This window comes from Pholcus phalangioides, unplaced genomic scaffold (genome assembly GCF_987345545.1).
Source record: "Pholcus phalangioides strain wild (caught in Gottingen) unplaced genomic scaffold, Ppha-v1.0 ptg000010l_1, whole genome shotgun sequence".
NCBI classification, from domain to species: Eukaryota; Metazoa; Arthropoda; class Arachnida; order Araneae; family Pholcidae; genus Pholcus; species Pholcus phalangioides.
Genome location: NW_028301603.1, coordinates 20,662,097 through 20,683,966, shown reverse-complemented (window position 1 = coordinate 20,683,966; position 21,870 = coordinate 20,662,097). Strand labels below are relative to the sequence as shown.

Below are 21,870 nucleotides of genomic sequence, written 5' to 3'. Positions count from 1 at the left end.
AACATTAGCAACTTTGACGAGCTGAAAGATCTGGTGATTTCGGATCAGATGAAGAAGAGGACTCCACCCGAAGTAAAAGAACATTTTCTGGATGTTTGGAGTGAGTGGACTACCCCTGATGAAATCGTGGAGAAGCTTGATGCTTATGATAACCTTCGAAACAAAAAGAGTGAGATCCAATGTGAGAGGAAGAAGTTGCAGTCAAAGCAACATGAACCCCCTAGGTTCCCAGTGCGACAAAGAGACTTTCATTCTAATCAACGTGCGAATCCGGAATCGGAAGATGCAGGACGTCATCCTGTCTTAAGATGTTATGGTTGTGGGGAAACTGGTGTTACCAAGTCCCGATGCCGAACGTGTAATCCTCCAACGGATAGACCAGGACCCAGTGTCAATGCTTTGGACTTATACAGTTTATCATCCCATCCTAATACGGAATCGAAAGATGCCAGTAGCAGTCATATCTTAAGATGTTACGGGTGCGGAGAACCTGGTGTCGTCAAATTCCGATGTCGAACGTGCAATCCTGGCACGAACATCCCAGAAGTTAGTGTCGACGCCTTGGACTTTTACAGTTTCTCAACCAAGAGACGTCAAAGAAATGTTATCGAAGTCATGATCTGTCATAAGCGTGGAGCAGTGTGTGCTGACACGGGTGCCACATATTCGGTGGCAGGGGAGAAGCTATACCATCTCTTACAAGAACATGGTTTGCCCTTTTCCCACAAGACTATCGTTATGAGACTAGCCGATGGATATGCTCGTAGAGCCGAAGTCCTAACAACGACTGTGGACATCAACGTCCAAGGTAAAGTGATTCCCACGGAGATGATGGTGCTACCACAGGCCAGAGACTTGAGAACTGAACTTCAACCTGACACAAGAGTGTCAGCAGTTGCCCGTAGCTTCCCGTTCTGTTCGTCAGGAACTACTCCCAAAGGAAAGATGGCTGTTACTGGCTCCTCGCCGAGACGTCGTCGGAGCCAGAGGGGGAGATTGTAACGAATCTATTTTTCCAGTATGGACATTTTTACTAACTCTGCAGCTTTATACCATATAATACGCTTTGTTGTTAAAAGAAGGTGAGAAGAGAAAATCTATCTTTCAAGAGAAGAGAACGTGAGTTGGAATGTGGCTTCCGTCCTGGAAGGTTGTCTGTTTTGAGTGTGCTTCAAAATAAAGGCTTTTTCGTTAAGTTCCGTAGTTTCGTGTATAAATTGGACACCCCTCCAATATCAAGAGTTTGGGGATATTCCGCCACCTCACGGAAAAGAGACACACCTTCGACGCGACGTCCTCTTATAAAATTACATTTTTGAGAATATATATATTGCACGGAATATATATGTTACTGCCAAATCCCAAAGTTGGTCAATTCGTGGCAGGGCCAGCCCCTATACATCAATCCCTATATCGGTCCCTATGATTTGGGTTCATCGCTTGCATTGGCATATTTTTTCTGATAATTATGGTCATTTATAATTATCCATAGTGATTATGGTTAGCTATGGCAACCCTAACAACCAAAGGAATCTGAATATCAATATCTTAGTGATCCATATTATAAGGATTGATATACAAGGGCCGCGGAAAGCCAGAATTTCAGAAATTGGCTGGGTCAACTGGGTTGGCCCTGTTGCGAATTGGCTAACTTCAGTCTTTGGCAGTAATATATATATATATATATATATATATATATGCACTATAACATATATACTGTAGTTGCATGGAAAGCTGATTGGTCAGAAATAAGGTTGATCACAAAAGAAATTCTCAATTGAATAGTTTACTTTAGTATCAGAATACGAATGAACCAAATTATATTTTCAGCTCAGTTTCAGCTGATAATGGCAATATTCATACTCATAATCCTGAATTCAGCATAACCTTGATTTTCTTATGAGTTTTTTTTACTAGTAATTCAAGTTATAAGGAAAAATGATTCAATATGAAAATGTCCCAATTTGTAAGCGAACATTTCATTTACAAACTTGAACTAAAAAAAAGGAGAAAAAGGTGATTTAATAATAGAAGAATAGCCGTTTCGTTATACCAAGAAGGACCAATATGGTCAAAATGACCATAGGTTAATTTTCAGTACATACTTCAAATTTGTGTTAATTTCATTATGCTTAAATGGTCATATGAATGTGAAGGTTAGCAATAAAATATGAATTTTAAGATTTTATTCAAATAAAATTACACTATTAAATTTTATTTCAAATTCCATTTGCCGACGAAATGGGCTTAATCCCCTCAGTTCAGTTTGGCTTCATTCCTGGCCGCTCCTTACCAGTGCAGCAGTTGATTTGTCATGATATATGGCAGAGTGCTATAGACTCTGGACAAGAGATTGGTGTAATTTACGTCGATTTCCAAAAGGCATTTGATAAAGTAGACAGATTGCTACTACTGAGGAAGCTAGCTTGCATGGGGGTTCCTGATAAAGTTGTGAGGATAATTCAAGAACTGCTGTCAGACAGAATTCATCAGGTTCGCGTAGCCAGCGTGATGTCTAGAGAATGTCAGGTGCCAAGCGGAGTAGTCCAGGGATCGGTGTTAGGCCCAATCTTATTTACTTTGTACACTTACGATATTACTCAGGCTGTGACACCCATCTCTCTATTGCAATTCGCTGATGACGTGAAGTTATTCTCTCCAGTGGAAAACACCAATTTATTTTTTACACTTCTTTTCATTGGAGTTGTCAGTATAAGCTACCTATTTCATCATCAAAAAGTGGATCAATGCATTTGGGTAGACGCACCGATCCTGAATATTACCAACTAGGTAATGAAACGTTACAGCAATTGGATACATGCGTGGATTTAGGTATTGCAATGAGCCGCATTCTGGATTTCACTGATCATTATCATGGCATAGTCTGCAAAGCTAATAGAATTTCATATATGTTACGTACGGCATACCGTAAGTGTGATGCGCATACGTTTTCATATGCTTTCTGTGTGTACGTTCGCCTGACTCTGGAGTTCTGTTCGCAAGTATGGAGCCCTTACAAAATCAAGGACATACAGCTCCTCGAAAAGCCACAGAGGTCGTTTACTAAACGAATACCTGGCATGAGTGGTCTATCTTATTGCCAGAGACTTCAATTTCTGGGTTTACACTCACTGGAATGGCATAGAATCGCTGCAGATCTGAAGATGTGCTACAAACTAGTCCACCAAATTGTTTATCTACCATCGAGAGAGCCTTTCTTTGAGATCATAGACAGGCGAGTTAACCTACGTAGGCATCGCTTTCAAATAAGAATACCAACGGCTAGAAGGGATTGCTTTTTCCACGGATATAGATGCCGTGTGGCAAGAATATGGAACAGTCTTCCATCAGAACTTGTATGTGCCTCCTACGCAAGATTCGCTTCCACTATTGGGGATTTCGACCTGACTCCGTATGCGAAGTGCTTCCCGTACTGACTATTATTTTTTTTTTCTTCCAGTATAAGTGCATTTCATGCCTTCTGGGATTATTGTAAATAAATAAATCCAGAAAATTGCATGTAACATAACCGATAAAAAATATTGATATTTGGAACGTTATAACTACAGTTGCATTTGCACATCAACCTTTTTACATTTTTCAGTACTTAGGTTACATTATATATGTAAAGGCATTTTCCACTTACAAATTTCTTACCCACTGAAATGTACCACTTGTTATGTTATTGCATTCCCCAGTAGCACAACAGTGTTATAATAGGCATACGCTGAATTTTCTCTCCCCCTCTCTCGAGGAAGGTTCAATTTTTTTTTCTTCTGAAGGGGGGTAACGTTTTTTTCCTGGAAAATAATACTATAATCCTGCCAACGACACCTACCAAGGTAGCATTACTGCGTTTCACTTTTCAGCAAGTATTGGTAAAGTTAAAAAGGCATAAAGCAGTCTAATTTTTACCAGCTTTCAGATAACATTCAGTGATTTGTATTACTATAATTTTTAGCCAAACTAGTATTTTTATTTTATCATTAGTCTATCAGTAAGGATGGTTTCAATTGGACGATGTGAGAACATCTTTGTTAAAGGAAATTTGATGTAACGATTCGACAAATATTTGCTGTTCATGTAATAGTGTCTATAACATTACTGGTTAAAATGACTGCTGTGGACTTCTAGTGTTAAGATAAAATGACAAGATCTGTTTTCCTCAAAATCTGAATTGAGACAAAATGAGACAAATCTGGATAAAACATTCAAATCCTACTTACTAGAGCTCACTAATGAACATCTTGCTTCAACACAAGACAATGCAATCAGAATTTTGATCAAAGAAAATGATACTAATTAAGTTTTACATTTACGAGGAATATTCAGAATTTTCTGTCTTAGCTACCACATACTTTATAAAGAGATGAAGAATGCTGCATGTGTGCTGAATCTCATACTGCTTCATGGCAAAAGTAATGAGCTTATTAATCCAGGCTCTTCAGGAGAGCAAAGATGCACACTAACCAGCCCATCCATCATCTGATTCAGGACAGTCTCTCACAAGTAAATAAAGTTAGTTACATTCATTCACATTTATAACAAAATTAACGAGATTCATTGACAAATTTCAATGATCGATTCATTCATAAAAATTAAAAAATGTTACTACAGAGAGAAAGTTTATTTTTGTATCCTTCTGAAGATGCCTCCCCCCTCCCTATCTTACCCATGTTAAATACGACTCACTTTAAAGGAATATTTTGTGGAACCGATTAGTCATAAAATGGGGAACACCTGTATGTATATGCAGATATGCATAAAAATTTTTAGTGAATCGTGAACAAAGAATTGTTATTAGCATTTAATTTGTAGTAATAAGTGATAAAAACATTCATTTCTTTAAATTCTAATGTTACTGTACTACGTACTAATCAGGGGTGTGAAACTCTTGGACCATGAAGAAACTAGTAGCGGCCTGCAACGTCTCAACAAGGTCCAAAAAATCTTCTTTTTTTTTCAAATTAAAAAAGTATATATTAATCTTATTAAAATTTTTAAATAATTCATGTTTATTTCATTTATTAAAAACCCAACAGTGAAAGCTGCTACATATAATGAAATCAGTTACACATTCGAGAAACATTTTAAGCCTATAGTGACGGTTCCTTGGTAAAAGAATGGATGATATAAAAGCTGCAGAAAATGTCTATCTTGAATATCTGCAAGCATTTGATGATATTTTTATATTGAGATCTATTTAAGTCGAAAGAATAATAGTAATAGGTGATAACTTGTGTAACGTGTTGAAAGGAATATTCCCAAATGTGCAGCGTTTTTCAACAGCACTCAACAAAATTTCAGGTATTAGAGACATGGCTCAAATGACTATTTCTTCATGCTTGCAATATGATCATGACAAGCAAAAATATAAATTTTGCTTTAGCACCAACAGATAAATTTTAGGAAATACATTCAGACATTCTTAAACTGCAATCTTTCTACTGCATCATTTATCAGCAAGTCTTTCATTTCAAAGAGTTGGAGATAAGCAGCAGCATTCTCAAGGCTATGATGAACACCTTGAACTTAAGTTTTAGGTGTATAAATTGGATTTGTTTAAAAGTCATTTAGAAGAGAATAATGTCAATTAGTTTTCTATGTGTCAACAGTTGGTCCATAGAAATCTTGATAAGAGGGTAGAATTACAACCATGCATTTCTAAATGTATGGTTGGCCATCTGGTTGGCGTATGTCATTTACGAGCTATTAGTTGATTGTTGACGCCGTCCATGTACGGTACCTTTCAACATATATACATGCTCCAAGGTTGAAATATTCTATCTGCTTCTATAGTTTAGATGGTAGAGCACTCGTCCAGCAACGCGAGATACCGGGGTTCGAGTCCCCGTGGCGGCAGTGATGAATTTTCTTCCTTGTAATCTTCATCTCCACAAGTAACCAATCTTTCAATGAATCTTATAATTTTATGTGGTTTATTTATAATTCTTTGTTCACTTCCCTTCGAGTCCAAGTGAACAAATTTTTTAAATACTTATAAGTATTTTTAATTACTAATCAACCAATTTTAATTCACAAATAAAATTTTTATTACTAATATAAACACAGATTTTAATTTTTCATACCTGGTAGCCCAATCAAACAAAAATTCTAAAGCAAATGGCCCAGAAAGCAATTGAGTTTGACACCCCTGCTATAAATACCAATAACATATGTCTTTTGTAAAAAAAAAAGTTTACAACCATTTCTACTGAGAGCCAAGTCATAACTACTAGTAAACTACAACTTCTTACTCTTCTCATAACTGCCGTAGTTCCTTCAATGTTCGGTGAATATAATATTTTTCCTCTGACGAACGGTTTTATTTGATACCAAATCATGCGAGTCATCTGTTCATGTTCCATCAATTCAAACAACTTGTTACACTTTTCAGCTATGAGAAATAGAAAAAATACATAAAATGTTACACTTACGATTTAAAATTGTATAGTATTTTTTCTTTGGATATAAATAATAAACCGGATTTATTATTTATATCCACAAATTAAAACTTGAATCAGATCATTTGTTTTGTACTGCAGTTGTAACAGAAAAAATAATAATCTGAGCTTTCACAATGCTTTAGTTCCTCATGTTGCCACTCGAGAGAGTGGTGTTCAAATTTTTGTCACATGATTGCGACAATGCTTTATCAAAAAAAATGTGAGATTCAAAACAATTGTCTCAGTACTTTAATTGGAATTTGATGCGACAAACATTGTATTGGTGCTTCTTTTAACATTAATAGCAGAATGTGGAATTCTTCACAGTCTCATCCCCAAGCATTACTTCAGAACACGTGATAAAAATCTTCCTGAGTGACTGATTTTTCCACTCTTTTTAGAATTTTCATCAAGGGACATATTGGTTCTGTTTGGAAATACAAATTTCTGACGACCTCCAACTGTTCTTGATAACATTATTACATGGTACTAAGACTTTTTTCCGCCTTGTGAGGTAGACGATAAAGAGATCCCAATTTCGCTAGGATTTATACCCGCACAGTTTCTTCTCCCTAAAATAAAATTTTCAATACCCCGATATAGGGCATACATGCACTCAAAATAAGGATATACTCACTTGTTGTATTGTCATAAATATATTTGCGTTCTTTTTGCTCTTGCAAGATTTCTTTCTGGTCCTTAAGCATTCGCATGAGTTCTTCCAGATGACGAGCTGGACCTTGAGCATCTGGATCAAATAAAGATGCCCAATTATGCCCGCAGGTCAAAACCTGGATCAGATTAGTTGTCTTGTTTTGATTTAGCGAGTCCAACAATATAGAAAGCTTTTCCCAAGTTGAGTTGATGTTTTTCACAAGATCTGCCAAGCTGCCAGTTTTCTCAAACTGAAAAATTTGGAAACAAATTAGTGGATCATAAAACCATCAAATTCTGATTTAATGTTTAGGACAAGGAACTACAACACTGTAAAGCAATGATATCAAAGTTTTGTGTCCAACGGATCACTTGCCCCTAGTCAACATATATCTATGGTAAAATAGTTTATCAAAGAACTGCTTAATCTTCTAAACGGTGAAGACTCATATATGAGTTCGAAGACAACTGCTGTCATTTCGTCCTGAACTCGTATATGAGTCCAAAGACAACTACTGTCATTTTGACTCGAACTCATAAATGCGTTCGCCAGGAACCAGTTCCTTCCCCCATCTCATTGTACGGTTAGTGACAGGTACACAGTGTCGTCAAACTGCCCCTTCCTGCAACAATGCAATCCTCTCCTCCCCAAACTCATCAATGTTTGAAAAGAAGAATAGCTTATTGAGAAAACAAGGATTACTTGGTTTGAAAAGGGCACAAATACCCACGTTGTAGTTGAAAAAAGAAAGAAAAGAAAAAGTTTACCAGTAAATAAGAGATTTTTAATTTATTTGACAAAAATATTTATTATTTGTATCTGTGATTATTCTTCATAAATAATAGACGATGGGTATGGTCAACTAAATGCTTACATAAAATCCTTGGAAAAGCAGTTGAATCAATACCATTTCCACTCTTCTTAATCACATCCTCATATCCTCATGCCCTTTTAACATTCTTCACTTTTTTTTAACTTATTGTAAGGCATTATATGGCATCATAAGATCTCTACTCTGTGCTGCTTGTAATCTCAATGTGAGATATGATGCAGAATTACTTCAAAAAATACAAGTAAAAGAAAGTTTGTTTCTATTTTAACTAAGTTTGAACGATGGTTAGACCTTGCTGCTAATAAAAGCACTATTTTAAAACAAAAAAGAAATTGACTGTTTCCTTCAAGAAATGAAAATTCTCATCTATATCTTATTCAAGAACAAAAACATAGTAAGTATGCTAGTACTGCTTGTGTCTTGTCTTTTTTTTTCTTTTTTTTTGAAGGAAAAGCAATACTTGAAGAATTTTTAATTGTTTTTCGGATAACTCAAGGTTTTTGATAATCCGAGGTGGCCCTGATCCCATCTACCTAAGATTTTCAAGAGAGAGAGAGAGAGACTACTATAGAATAAGAAATTTTTCTTAAATGAAGGCTACAGTCATTGAAAATGCACATTTAAAATTTTAACAAACCTCATAGATGATACTTTTTATTAGGTTAGCCAGTTTATCCCAATCAGCTCTGTGTAACTCTTGACCAGTGTTTTGCATAGAAAGATTAGAAACCTGTAAAATCAATAAGATGTTTTAATCTCTAAGAGAAGTGCCATGCTGAGGATAGAATATAATAACCATGTGATTTTTGGCAATCACTCTTTCTTCATCGGCCAGAAAGAATGTTTTTTTTTCTGTCTTATTTTATTTAAGAAAGCGGGAAAACAAATCTGCCAATTATACCTGATCAAACAGTTCGGTGTAGTTTATATTCCTGACTGAACCAGGCGACATTTCATCATTCATAACGGCAGACAAAACACACACCTGCCACATCAAATCTTTCTGTATGGAAACGGGGTGTCCTCCTTTCTTATGGTCGCTGCGAAACGGGATGCAGAAATCACTGTACTTAGTGAGAAAGTGGCCAACATCAAAAATCTGCAGAAATTCAAAATATTGCTATAGAATATGCTCTGAATACTAGTAGAAAGAATTCTTTTTAAGTATTATTTTGATATTGCTTAATTTTTACACACATACAGGGTGTCCTGTAAGTACTGATGCAGCCTTTATCTTAACCATTTGCCATCAAGGTATGGTTCCGATTTAAAAAATGCTTACAATGTGTTCATGAAACACTACCAGTTTTAAGGGTGAAAATACAGTCATAAATAAAAAATCTAAATTTTTGTAAGGATCAAAAATAATGTCCTCTAACTTCCAATTAAAAAGTTGCTGCCCCATCTCTCTGACCAACAACAAAAATCATGTTTCTAGGTGCAATATCCACCAAGATATTTGAATTCAAAAAACAGAGAAAAGTTGGGGAAAGAACAGCATAAACTAACTGACATCGCTACTTTACGTCATTTGTGCTGTTCTTTCCCGTCTCTTCAATTTTCAAATTAAAATACCTCAGCAAATATTGCAGTTAAAACACGGGTGTTTTTTTTTCTTCCATGCAGACAGGGTAACAACTTTCATAATGGAAGTTAAAGGACAGGGGAAGACTTTTTATTTTATGACACACACAACACACTGCATTTCCACTCTCAAAACTGGTACAGGCTGATCCCTGAACACGTACACACACATTTTGAGCATTTATTAAATTATAAAGCCATACCTCTACAACGAGCAGTTGATGAGATAAAAGCAGCTTCAGGACTTACAAGACGCCCTGTATATTTCCTTAGCAAGAAATAATTTCTTACAAGAGGTTAATAATATCAATAATGTTAACAAGAATTAATTTTTAGATCTCATCACAATTGTATTTAAAAAACTCAAAAGGCAATCTCTGAGTAACAAATTTCTCATCCATACCTTACTTCTAAAGTGATCTTTGCATCAATGTTGATCTTTATACTGTATTTACTGTAATTTCCCATAATAAAGCAACAGCTTTATAAACTTTTAGAAGTTATTTTTTATCTTTTACACTTAATTCAAAAGTAGATTGTTCACAACCACTCCCTCCCGTTTTTTTATTACATATATTTTTCATCCTTGAATAGTATACATGAACTTTTTTAGAGTAGCAACAAGGATAGAGGAATAGATTGGTCAATAGAATAGACAAGTATGGTAGAATCCCGTTATAATGAACTCTAAGAGACAGAAGAGAGAAATCACTTCGTTATAATGAAATCTCATTGTGAAGGAATTCCGGGTATATGCATTGTTCCTATGTAAACTTATCTGGGGGATTAGAAAAGTGTTCTTTAAAATGAGATTTTCGCTATAACGGTATTCGTTAAAATGGGATTCGACTGTATTAGCCTCCTCAAGCTAAACTAGACCTACTACTAAACCAGACATGCACCTCGTCCATATTCATCTAAGGAACTTCTAACGAATTGGTACATGTTGGAATGTGTGTGTGTATGTATAGCGAAACCTTAAGTGAAGTTTTTTTCTATGTAATGATTATGTGTAATGCTGCCATCTGCAATGAATTTCCTCAAACACTGGCTTCTATCTCAAAACCCATATTAGCAAAGCATAGCTATATCTGTTGATGTTTCGTCTACATTTGTAGTAAATGTTATGAGTAGGCAATCAAACTAATGAAAAGATAAAACTGAAATAGTTTGATGGACAAATGAAGATTTGTCTCTCTGAGCTTATACAAGTTGGGAATTTTGACTCTCTTACTGCAAAAAAAAAATTAGTGGATGCAGATTCTTTAAAATGTGGGGAGAATCACTGAAAATGTGTGTAACGAATAGGGTGGGATACAGTGCTCTCACCTTCCATTTGCTTATACCAACAAATAACAATGCACTTTTTTTAGTGAAGAGGGAAGGTGATAGTCTCCTTTCCCCTATATCTGCCTACGTGTCAAAAGCATGGTGGTCTTGTTAAATCCCAGGTGCCACGTCACTATGGCAACTATAAAATCAGAAATGGTGTCTAAAATTTTCCGTGTGTCATTGCTAAATTGGAGGCTATAAATCACACAAAATTTTCTGGTTTCATGACTGTGTCTTTTAATATAGGAGCATAGGAAAATGAGATGAAGTTCCGGAGAAGTAAAAAACATTATGTAGGACCATTTTTCTTGAGATTAAAATCACCCTTGGCTCTTAAGGACCTAAATAAAACAAATAAAAAACTTTTCAATATGTGAAGCTCTGGTCTTGGAGAAGTAAAAATAAACATTATTTATAACCATTTTTTGTGAGATTAAAATCATCCTTTGTTCCTAAGAAATTTGGCTAGCGTCTAAAAAATTTTTCGATTTGTCAAGCAGCCCTGGCCTTGTTATGAATGAAGAGCAATGTCAGGTCTTAATGCAAATGAAGATTTTGATGATTGGTAAATTTCCATACAGAGCATATACCTGCCTCATTCAGATAGATGTACATAGATTATATAATACTAGATATAAAATAGAATTTAAAAATTGAAAAGTGGGGGGGGGGAAAGGCCAAGTAGGATGTTTAACGTAATGCAAAATTACTTGTCTTCAACAAAATTACATATGCAATACAGAAAGCAATTGCATTTGTACAAAAAAAATCTGCTGGGAAAAAATGCAGTCGATTTTTCTATATGCAACTTGCACAACCCAGCAGCAAATTCAGTACATACACAAAAGGCTTATATATATTATATATATTATATATATTATATATATTATATATTATATATATTATATATTATATTATATTATATCATTTTGAATGCTCTGTAATTATTGCTAATAATTGGATACACAATAAAATTAAGGATAATTAATTACCTTCTGTAAGTCTGAAGCATGTACTTCTGATAGTTCACCCAGGTCTGATTTTTCTCTCCAATCAGTCCCCATTAATTCTGGCCTCCTACCTGAATCATTGTAATTTGATAGTATGCGAGTCAGGTTCAAACTGCCTGAAGGTGTAAGAGAAACTTTGGCGTAAACAAAGACATGATGCAGAATTTTAGCTTTAGACAGATAACTAATAAATCAAGAATTTTTGTGACATTGTACAGGTCACCATAACAAATTTTTACCACTAAAAAAGTTGTTTGAGGCATATAAAAATGGTGAAAAGTGTGATTTCATGTGAGTAAAAAAAAGTTATAACCATTCATTTCAATTACAATGGATAAACGTTTGGATATTAATATAATTATGGATTTTATAATTTTATGATTCTTGAGTATTTCCTTTGAGAAAAAAATTTTTGCACATGTGTTTTTAGATTTTGTTTAAAATCAAAATTTTCCTCAAAAAGAATTTAAATGCATCATCCAATTTCAAAATACAATAAATCTGAAGTGCAAAGAGAATTCAATTCATCAAGAAAAATTCCTAGTATATGGGCTTTCAAAATTTTTCCAAGGACAACATGAAAAGAACAAAAAATTGTTCCCATATTAATCCACAAATTTCAGTGCTAAATTCTATAGAGAGAATCAACTCACCAGTCACTGGTTTCTTAGGATCTCCTAGTTTTTCTGCCAAGGTGTTCAATGTAACCCAGTCATCAATAGCTACTTTGGCAAATCGTGAAAATGAAATCGGTTCATCTTGATTGTCCACCACATTCTGTATATCTTCTGCTGCATAGACTAGACTAAAAAGAAATTAAGATTCATGTAAATCTTGGAAAATGGGCAAGTAGTCATTTACAATAAATACTATTGTGCATTCATTTTACTTTTTTATATGACAAATGCTTACAAGAAAGTGACCAAATATTAATATGCTTTACATATGCATCTAGTATCAAAGTTTCGTTAATTCTCATTGAAAAATAGCAGTCAATCAATTGAATGTGAGGTGGCCAAGTTTAGAACAAGAAAATATGGATCAATTGGGTCACACAACATATTTTGGCAAAAATTTTGGGACATTAATGCGACATTAATCTAAAATAAGATGGTCTGTATTTAAAACATGGAAATTATAACTTGTATTGCAGCATTACATTGTCTTCTACATGCTGCACAATATAAAATGGCATTGTGCACATATAAATTGTGATAATCAAGGAAATACTTTGTCATGCTATATGAATCATACTTTGTCATGCCTATAATCAGGGATTTACAACCTCAAGTTTACCAGTGGTTTGTTCCAGCCCACCAAAATGTGTTCCTAAAAAAAGTATGATTACACAAACCATAAGCTTGGTTGTCCACTGGAAGCGAGTTAAAACGATAAACAAGAAGTCTGTATTCACAAGACTGATCCATTGCACAGAAAGTACGAGAACTTAGTCCATTAGCAGTGATCTTCAGCTACTGATTTCCAGATACAACAGCAGATGAGAAAAATTGCGATTCAATTGGGATTGCATGCCGCTTGCCTTATCTGCGCAGGTGCAGTATGGTTTTGTTTACTTTTTTCACGTAATTCGCTTTGTTTTTTTTCTCTCTTCTCCTGTGTCTCTCTCTTTTTCTCTCATTTCCAACATGAACATGGATGCTGTGAATATTTGATAATTGCCATTCATGGGAATGCCATTCAGTCGACTGACAAAGGATGCAAAAGCCTTATCAATTTCTGCCTATGTTTGAAAACATGAACTCTTAGTCTAATTCAGATAATGCAAATGTCCTTTTGTTGGTGACCATGCTTAGATTTCTTCACTGTTGAATTGTATTTGACTAGTTGCAATATACTCATACAAAAGAAAAATTAATGTTAATTTCAAATTATGAAAATTACAGAAGTGTTTAAAAATCAATACAGAAGGAGCTGGGAGGATCAGCAGTGGCTCTAGGGCTGTGCAACCTGTGGAGATGCATGCTACACTGCTGTAAGAGGTGCGCCAAAATAATTGCAGAAAAATTGGAAATATTTTTTTTGTCTTTAAGAACTAAAACTATGAATGTAACAAATTAAATGATTCATTAAAAAAAACTAATTTTTGATGCATTTCACCTAACTGGAAACAGATGCGAGTTTTCAGGGTCATTTTACTGGTTCGGCTTATATGCTGGAATGGTGCAAAAACAATGTCTCACATGAGTGAGAATTTTGTCCCAAGCTGCCCTTTTGGAGAGAATTGAAAAAACTAGTCAAAAATATGTGAGTTCAAAGAATGTACGCAAAACTTGGTCACCTCCCAAATTTAATGGTACAATATTTTCTTTACCTGTTAGTTACCTTATTTTAAGAATCATTCAATAGTGCAACATTTCTTAACTATGGTCCACGATGATGACAAATGTGGTCTACAGGCAAACTTGACAATTTGATTTCAAATGAATGAAAAATTATTCAATTGCTGTTATTTATATTACTAATATCCATATAGGTTAAAATGAAAATTGTACTTTCATACTTATAGGTTCACCAAGTAAAATGTGGGTAAATGTAATCCTAAATACGGAAAATATCACTGATATTCCATACAAAAACTGATATTCCACCAAATGTTTTATAGCCAAAGGATGTAATTTGTGACAAATTTGCTAATTACTGCAAAAATAGATGAAGGTGGGGCAAATAATAGGCTGCTGCAAATCGCAGCAAATAAAATGTATTTGACAAAAAAACATTCAACATTCAAATGACGATTACCATATTTCATTGAGAAAAATAAGGAACTGTGATTGTAAATGTGGTAAAATACTGTAAATTGCCGATTGCCATCAAAAACATTGCCATAAGTCTACAGTCACTAAAAAATTTAGAAAAAAGCATTGAACCTGAAAATTTTTTAGTTGAATATTTGCATTTATAGCCATAATTATCATAATTATGAAAATGCTGCTTAATTATGATTTTAGTAAACATTAAAAATTTAAATCAGCATTGTTTAAAAAACTGGGGACAAATGTATAAAACTATTTGAAACAACTGAAATTTCCTGTAATACGGGATATAGGTGGTCCATCAAATTGTTTCAGATATTTCACTGGTCCTTGGGTCTAAAAAGGTTGAGAATCGCTGCAGTAACAAATAAGGTTATTTCAAAAAACACCATTCACTATATCTACATTAGTAGATAAAAACTTTCTTATCTAATAATGTAGTTCCTTATCTAATAAATGTGACCCTCGGAGCCACATCAGATGGTTCCTAGGGTCACATTTGGACCGAACATCATGGGGAATAAAAAATAAGTCATAATTCCCATGTGGGGTGGAATAAATAACTATTTGGGGGTTGCTGGTACACAGTCTTGGTCTGTAACAGTTTTCTTGCCAAGTTGTTTTTGTTGCGTTCTACCACAAACATAGCAAGCCTAAATTTTAGGAATTCAACGAATTCCAAAATAACATTATAGAGCAATTAGCAGAGCTGCAACTAGATGCTCTGTCAGCTAGGGCAAGCACACATTTTGGCACCCCCCCCCTCCCTTGTAATGTTGAAGGACAATTTAAAGTGTGAAATTTGCACAGCTTCCCTTTGACCCAATGTCTGGGGCATCAGACTTGCCTGATTCCCTCTTGTTGCTGCTTTCAATTAATCAATTATTATAATATTAAAGTGTCAATAAAATCATACATTCTAATATAATCATTTACAGAACAGATTATCATTATAAATATTATGTAGATAGCAAATTTTATATAGTTTTTTCAGAAATAAAATGCTTATTCTCAATGACGGTCACTTCTGAATAGTGGCCACATTTTCACGGTCCCATCAGTGGCCGTTGTAGGAAGAGGGGTTTACTGTTTATACCTTAGTTAACTGCCACTGTGGTGGTCAAGTGGTCATAGTGACGCACTCGTATCACAGGGACCCAGGTTCGAGCCCCACAGTTGCCACAGTGGTGGTCGGCTGAAGTTGGTTTTCTGTGGTTCCCATCTTCGAGGTGCAAATGCAAGCTGATCTCCCTATCAGAAAGTCTTGCCACAGAGAGCAACAGACCTACAAACAGTACAACTATTGTCGTTGCACTTCACTTCTGAAATATAGAAGGCTGTACTAAGAAAAAATCAGACAACACTAGACATGCACTCAGACTTAGAGTGACATTTACTTTAGATATTTACTTAGACACTTTACTCTAGACATGCACACTTACACTTCCGGCACAACTCACTATGTAGTACATTGCCCATGACAATAGACCTGAGTTGTGCTTGGTTTGAAAAAGAAAAAAACCTTAGTTAAATTTGAGAAACCAGTATTCAAAAAGGTCATAATTAGTGTCTGCCACTAGATATATATTATGAGAAAAATTAATGTTGGATAGTTGATTAATATTTAAGCACATTTCCTGTAAATGCGTGCATATTGCAACTTTATTTATGCCTTTAAGTAAAGCACAAATCAAAATGATAATCAAAACCACAATGGCGAAATAAATAAAGTATTAAGCTTACCTGGATGAAAGATTAGAGATTTCAAGATCAAAGTTTTGATCTGGAACGGTAGCATGGCATGTGTTATTAAAGGTGCAGAGAGCACTTCGGATGAAAGGAATGAGTCCAGCAGATGGCATGGCCTTTACGTCGAAATAACCTGCAACATGTAAATTTTTTATTCATCATTGCTAGTGAAGGTAATCTGCTCTTACTCATTCCTCCAGGATGTGAATTCAAGTGTGCAAAATCAAAATCTAAAGTACAAATGCACGTATTATGATTACACATATGTATTTATATATAATCAGAATTAATTACTATGCATAATGAAACCCCTGAAATGTCTCTAGAATCTCCACAATAAAAAAGACAAATTTACGCTATCTTCAGGTAGAATCTTGTTTCCCAACTCTACTCATGCACTGGACAAATGAGTGAAAATGTATACTAATGACTCTGAGTTGAAAATTTGTCTTGAAATTATGGCTTTGAATTTGATTTTAAGTGTGCAACCGCATGGGAGAAGTGTCAATTTCCCAGTCATTACCCCCAAAAGCAGAATATGCTGAATACTGTACATTGCAGAACAATCAGTGCTGCTGCAGAACAATCTCAGTAAGAATTGTAAGAAAAACTTAGAAAACACTATTGCAGGAATATATTATAGTCGCATCACGTTTTAACGAATACCATTATAGCGAAAATCTCGTTTCAACGAACACTTTTCTAATCCACCAGTTTACATAGAAATAATACAAAAACCTGGAATTCCTTTATAATGAAATTCCATTATAAGGGAGTGATTTCGTCGATCTCTCGGAGTTCGTTATAACGGGATTCGACTGTATATATATACATTAATATAATATTGCATATTATATAACATGTGGGTGTTATACCGCAGAACATTTTCGGTCAGCAGAACAATGTAAAACATCCTGTTTTGGGAGGGTGTCAACACAACCCATTAGTAGTATAGTTATAGTAGACCATTAAATTATTAGAAAGAGAAATAAATTGCCTTTTGGGTTAGATAATACAAATGAACGACCGACGTAGTTGAAACCAAAATTGCAAAAGAATTGCAAAGAAGGTTCTTTTGCAATTTTGGGTTCAACTACGTCGGTCGTTCAATTGTATCATTAAATTATTGTTAAACCATTAAGTGAATGTACTGTCAATATTCGCAAGGCAGATCGTGAAGACTGGAAAATGGATTGGTAAACCTTTTTGTGCAGGCTTTTTATTTAAAATAATTCAGTAAAACCCTCTTTTGAGGACAACAGCGGGATGGAAAAAATTTGTAAAGAGAAGTGAGCAGTAATCCAGGAGTTTGAAATATATACTTTTACAACACAGATGGAAATTATTCAGCCATAAAAAGGGGTGACCAGGCTGGGGGGTGATATTTGAGAAAGAGTTTAACTGCTGCCCTTAGGAGTGTGTGACAGGTGCATTCATACCAGACCCTACAGTTACAGCAACAGTTTTTGTTTGAATTCTGAATTTTTATGTGTGCTGGCATCAGGGTTTAAACTAGATAAAAAATTTCTTTTGCAAAAAAGCGAAAATGGGGAGAAAAGCTCTACCAAAATGCTACAATGCTAATGTAATGATTGATGGTTGGATGTCTACTCGTTCTGTACCTCCTGTACACATTTTTGCAAAAGTGGCTAAAAATGCGACAGTAGCTTAAACCCTGGCTGGCATTATTTCTTTCATTTATTCTGAACTTTCAATTATTTCTTTCATCTTTTCTGCATTTTTATGGGTGCTGAAACTATCTCTGTCAATTATTTTCCTTATTTTTCATGCATGCATTTTTTGATGCCCACTCCCTTCTCTCACAGAATATGTAGAATCGGGGCTGAGGGGCGCCAAAATTATTAAGACACCTCCTGACCCCACAATTATTTTTACACCAGGCGTCACATCTGGTAAGGCCAGCCCTGGTATCTATAATTTATAAAGATATACCACAACGCAGTGTAATTCAGTATCAAAAGGGTGAATGCTTTAAGGACACTTGTTAAAGCGCTTTAACAAGTGCCTTTAAAGCATTCTCCCAAATTGATAGATCGCTCCTGAATTAAACCAAATCAACCATATTGGGTTTGCAACCTGTAGTAACGATTTCAGAAATTAACAGGAATAACTTCGTTCAGGTTTGAGTGTTAGTTACTGTTATCATACGTACATTGCTGAGCATTGTATTTGAGGCCTCTGCTTCTGACCCACATGAGAATAAGGAACAATGCTAGTGGCCATAATATTTCCACAATGAGTCGAAACTAAAAGTAGTAGAAAATTAATATTATATATAATCCATTCCAGGAATTTTATTTGCACTTGAATATTTCACTCACTGAATAAAAATGCAAGATAGAACACAAGATATGCAGTAACACAAGATATGATGCACAATATTCTTGAAAAAATAAAAATTAGTGCAATATTTAAATTTTCAAAGAATTACTTTTTTACAAATTAATTTCTAAAATATTTATTTTTAATCTGACAGGGTTTAAGCTAGATAAAAAAATTCCTTTAACGAAAAAGTGAAAATGGAAGAAAAAAAGCTTTAGCAAAATGCTACAATGCTAATGATCGATATCTACTCATTTCGTACCTCCTGTATGCATTTTTGTAAAAGTGGCTACTACTTCTTTCGCATTCTCAAATTTGTTTCCACATTTTGCAAAAGATACGACCGTAGCTTCACCCTTGCCCAGAAGAAAAAACTGTAGATAAGATGCAACAGTATATATACCAAACACTGTATATATCAGCACCAAGGAAGTTTCCAAGTTTTTAATGCATAATCCGTGGACTAAAAGCGGGAAAATATAGTACATTGCAAGAATAGGTGCATCTTATAATCAGGGGTCTGTCTAGAACTTTTTTGTAGGGTCCTGTTTTTGCGAAAATTTTCCTTATCTTTGTGAAAAGTAATTTTGTGGAAAGCAAAATAATCTAATTAATCACAAAATAAATGGAAGGAAAAAAATTTATGATTTCATCAATTTGTATTTCGTGAAGGGTCAGTTTTTTAAGATCCAGAATTTCATGAAGGGTTCATTTTTCAGATCCAGCATTTTACGAATGGTCCGGACAAAAATTTTGGCTGGACAGACCCCCTGATAATGTATTGTGTTTTGTTGAAAAAAATGTCTTTTAAAAAATGGTAGGCCTATACACATCTAATTTACAGACAAAAAACTTGATATACATTGTAAATGAATAACAAGGGTCATGTTTTTGTTTTATCTTAATAAGGTATTTACCTTATTTCGCCTGTGCAGAGTAAAGTTCTTCCAAAGGAGAAGATAGATTTGGTTCCAAATACCCATATTTAAAAAATATGAAATATCTATGAATCAAGAGAAGTCAGTCAACATTGCGATGGGAAAACATCATGTCCCGATAGGATGATGGAATTTTCAATGAATTGGTGATTCTGTAAAATAAAACAGGAGTCATACAAGTATAAAACTACTTTAGATAGCAATATGAACACACAGTAAAACTCTACTTTTGTGGACACTCGTTGGACAAAAAAAAAAATCGGACTGTAAAAGGGTAACCCCATTAGAGGGGGTTCCTGTTGAAACCGTAAAATACAGTATTCACAATAACCAAAATGGTTCTTTATTTGCAAATAAACAAAATTCTAACGACAATATAAATTGTGTTTAAACATGAAAGTACACAATTGTTACAAAGATACAAAACTAAAATTACTAAAAAAATATTAAACAAAGTCTATGTACTAAATTTAGATGTTTTGGAAAAACTGATGTTTGGTTGGTTTTGCTGAGTACTCTAACCCCTTCTAACATTGGCTTCATGTGGCCCACAGGCCAGCTGTTGGCCACCCCTGGTATAAATCATTGGCTAAAAATTCCTCAATAGATTTTGGCAATTTTTTAATCCATTCCTCTCACACTTCATCATTGACATCAGTAGATTCATCACACAAATTTCTTAAATGCAATTTTATGATGCACACAAAAACAATCCAACCAACCAACCATTTAAAGCTTTAAAGTGGATAAGTCTGAGGTTTCCTGCAGCTTCTCGAGCTTTTTCTTGTAGGTAAACTCTTGCTTTTTTGCTGAAACAAACCAATTGTATGCAACTTCGTCTATGGCAAGTCCTTCTTTCTTCGGAAAAATTTTTCCTGGCTTGTTTTTCGTTTTCCAGCCTTCTTGATAATGTTCCTTTTGCTTCAAAATGGGTCATATGTGTCCTCCTGACATTACATTCATTTGCAAGAGCACAAACTCCTGTTTTATGTTTTTCACTCTATTCGATGGCCAGGCCCGAAACTACTGCGGGGGGCAGCAGGGCCTTCTTAAGAGCATCATGGGCCCCCAGACGAAATGATTTTTCTGAGGCCCTACCAGGCAAATTTTCGAAAATCTCAACCAGAACCCATATTTGTGAGGCCCCCCCCTACCTTTTCTCTTGAAGCCCCGGGCCATGCCTTAAGATGGTGCTGGGGGGGGGGGGGGGGGTAGGCGGGTGTGGAGCATTGAGCCAGACAGAGCGGACACCCGCTCTTGTGGAAACCCGGCTTTAAAATATCAAATAAATCGTGTCATGGTGGGAAAACCCTTAGTTTTCGATTAAGCCGGGTTTTCCTAGGAATAGGTTTGTTGCGTAGCGTGAACCGAATTAGACTATTTCGTGCCGACAGAAACGAGTTACATAATCACTCTACGCGTTTGTGTTTTCCTAGCAAGGTGCATCAGATCAGGGCGGCTATATAAAGTATATGGCTTTGGCAATCAGCTACCCTGTCGTCTGCATGCTCCTGTTTGAAGGAAAGGAAAAGAAAACAGTCATGCTGCTTTTCTTAAGCCGGATTTTCCTAGGAGCAGGTTTCCTGTGCCGCGCGGAACGTGATTCACCCACCGCGACACGCCGTCCACTCACCAGTAAGAAAAGCAGCATGACTGTTTTCCTACAGAGCGCAATACGGCTCACGACAGCGCTTTACGTCGGGCGTGATTGGCCGACTGCTTCTGGAGGAGTCAAATGCGTCGTGCGCCGCGGTTTTGCCGAAATTCTCTTCACTCTTGTGTGTTTTATTTCCCTTCCCTTCAAACCGGAGAATGCAGACGACAGAGTGGCTGATGCCAAAGCCATATACTTTATATAGCCGCCCTGATCTGATTCGCCTCGCTAGGAAAACACAAACGCGTAGCGTGATTATGTAACTCGTTTCTGTCGGCGCGAAATAGTCTAATTCGGTTGACGCTGCGCAACAAACCTATTCCTAGGAAAACCCGGCTTTACTGGTGAGTAGACGGAGTGCCGCGCTGGGCGAACCACGTTGCGCGCGGCACAGAGAAACCTGCTCCTAGGAAAACCCGGCTTTAATGTGCAACTATAATTTCCTATGGATATTCTCTATTAAAACACACACGGGATATTGATAATATAACACTTACGATTCTGATGATATGGCTTCGAACTCCATTGGAAAAGCTAGAGTCATTTACGAAAA

The 21,870-nt window shown here is 35.5% G+C and overlaps 1 protein-coding gene across 2 annotated transcripts in view; it reads right to left on the bottom strand.

Moving 5' to 3' along the window:
* LOC149081095 (phospholipid-transporting ATPase ABCA1-like) overlaps positions 1–21,870 on the bottom strand; it is a 113,865-nt gene that overhangs the window by 76,624 nt on the left and 15,371 nt on the right. For both annotated transcript variants that reach the window (XM_089237877.1, XM_089237876.1), the window contains exons 2-10: positions 19,643–19,815; positions 18,556–18,649; positions 16,377–16,515; positions 12,513–12,664; positions 11,842–11,975; positions 8,835–9,032; positions 8,571–8,663; positions 7,084–7,351; positions 6,258–6,397 (exon numbers count right to left, since the gene is read on the bottom strand). In XM_089237877.1, coding sequence (XP_089094003.1) covers positions 6,258–6,397; positions 7,084–7,351; positions 8,571–8,663; positions 8,835–9,032; positions 11,842–11,975; positions 12,513–12,664; positions 16,377–16,515; positions 18,556–18,649; positions 19,643–19,708 — 1,284 coding nt within the window. In that variant the 5' untranslated portion in view covers positions 19,709–19,815. The remainder of the gene's footprint in view (positions 1–6,257; positions 6,398–7,083; positions 7,352–8,570; positions 8,664–8,834; positions 9,033–11,841; positions 11,976–12,512; positions 12,665–16,376; positions 16,516–18,555; positions 18,650–19,642; positions 19,816–21,870) is intronic.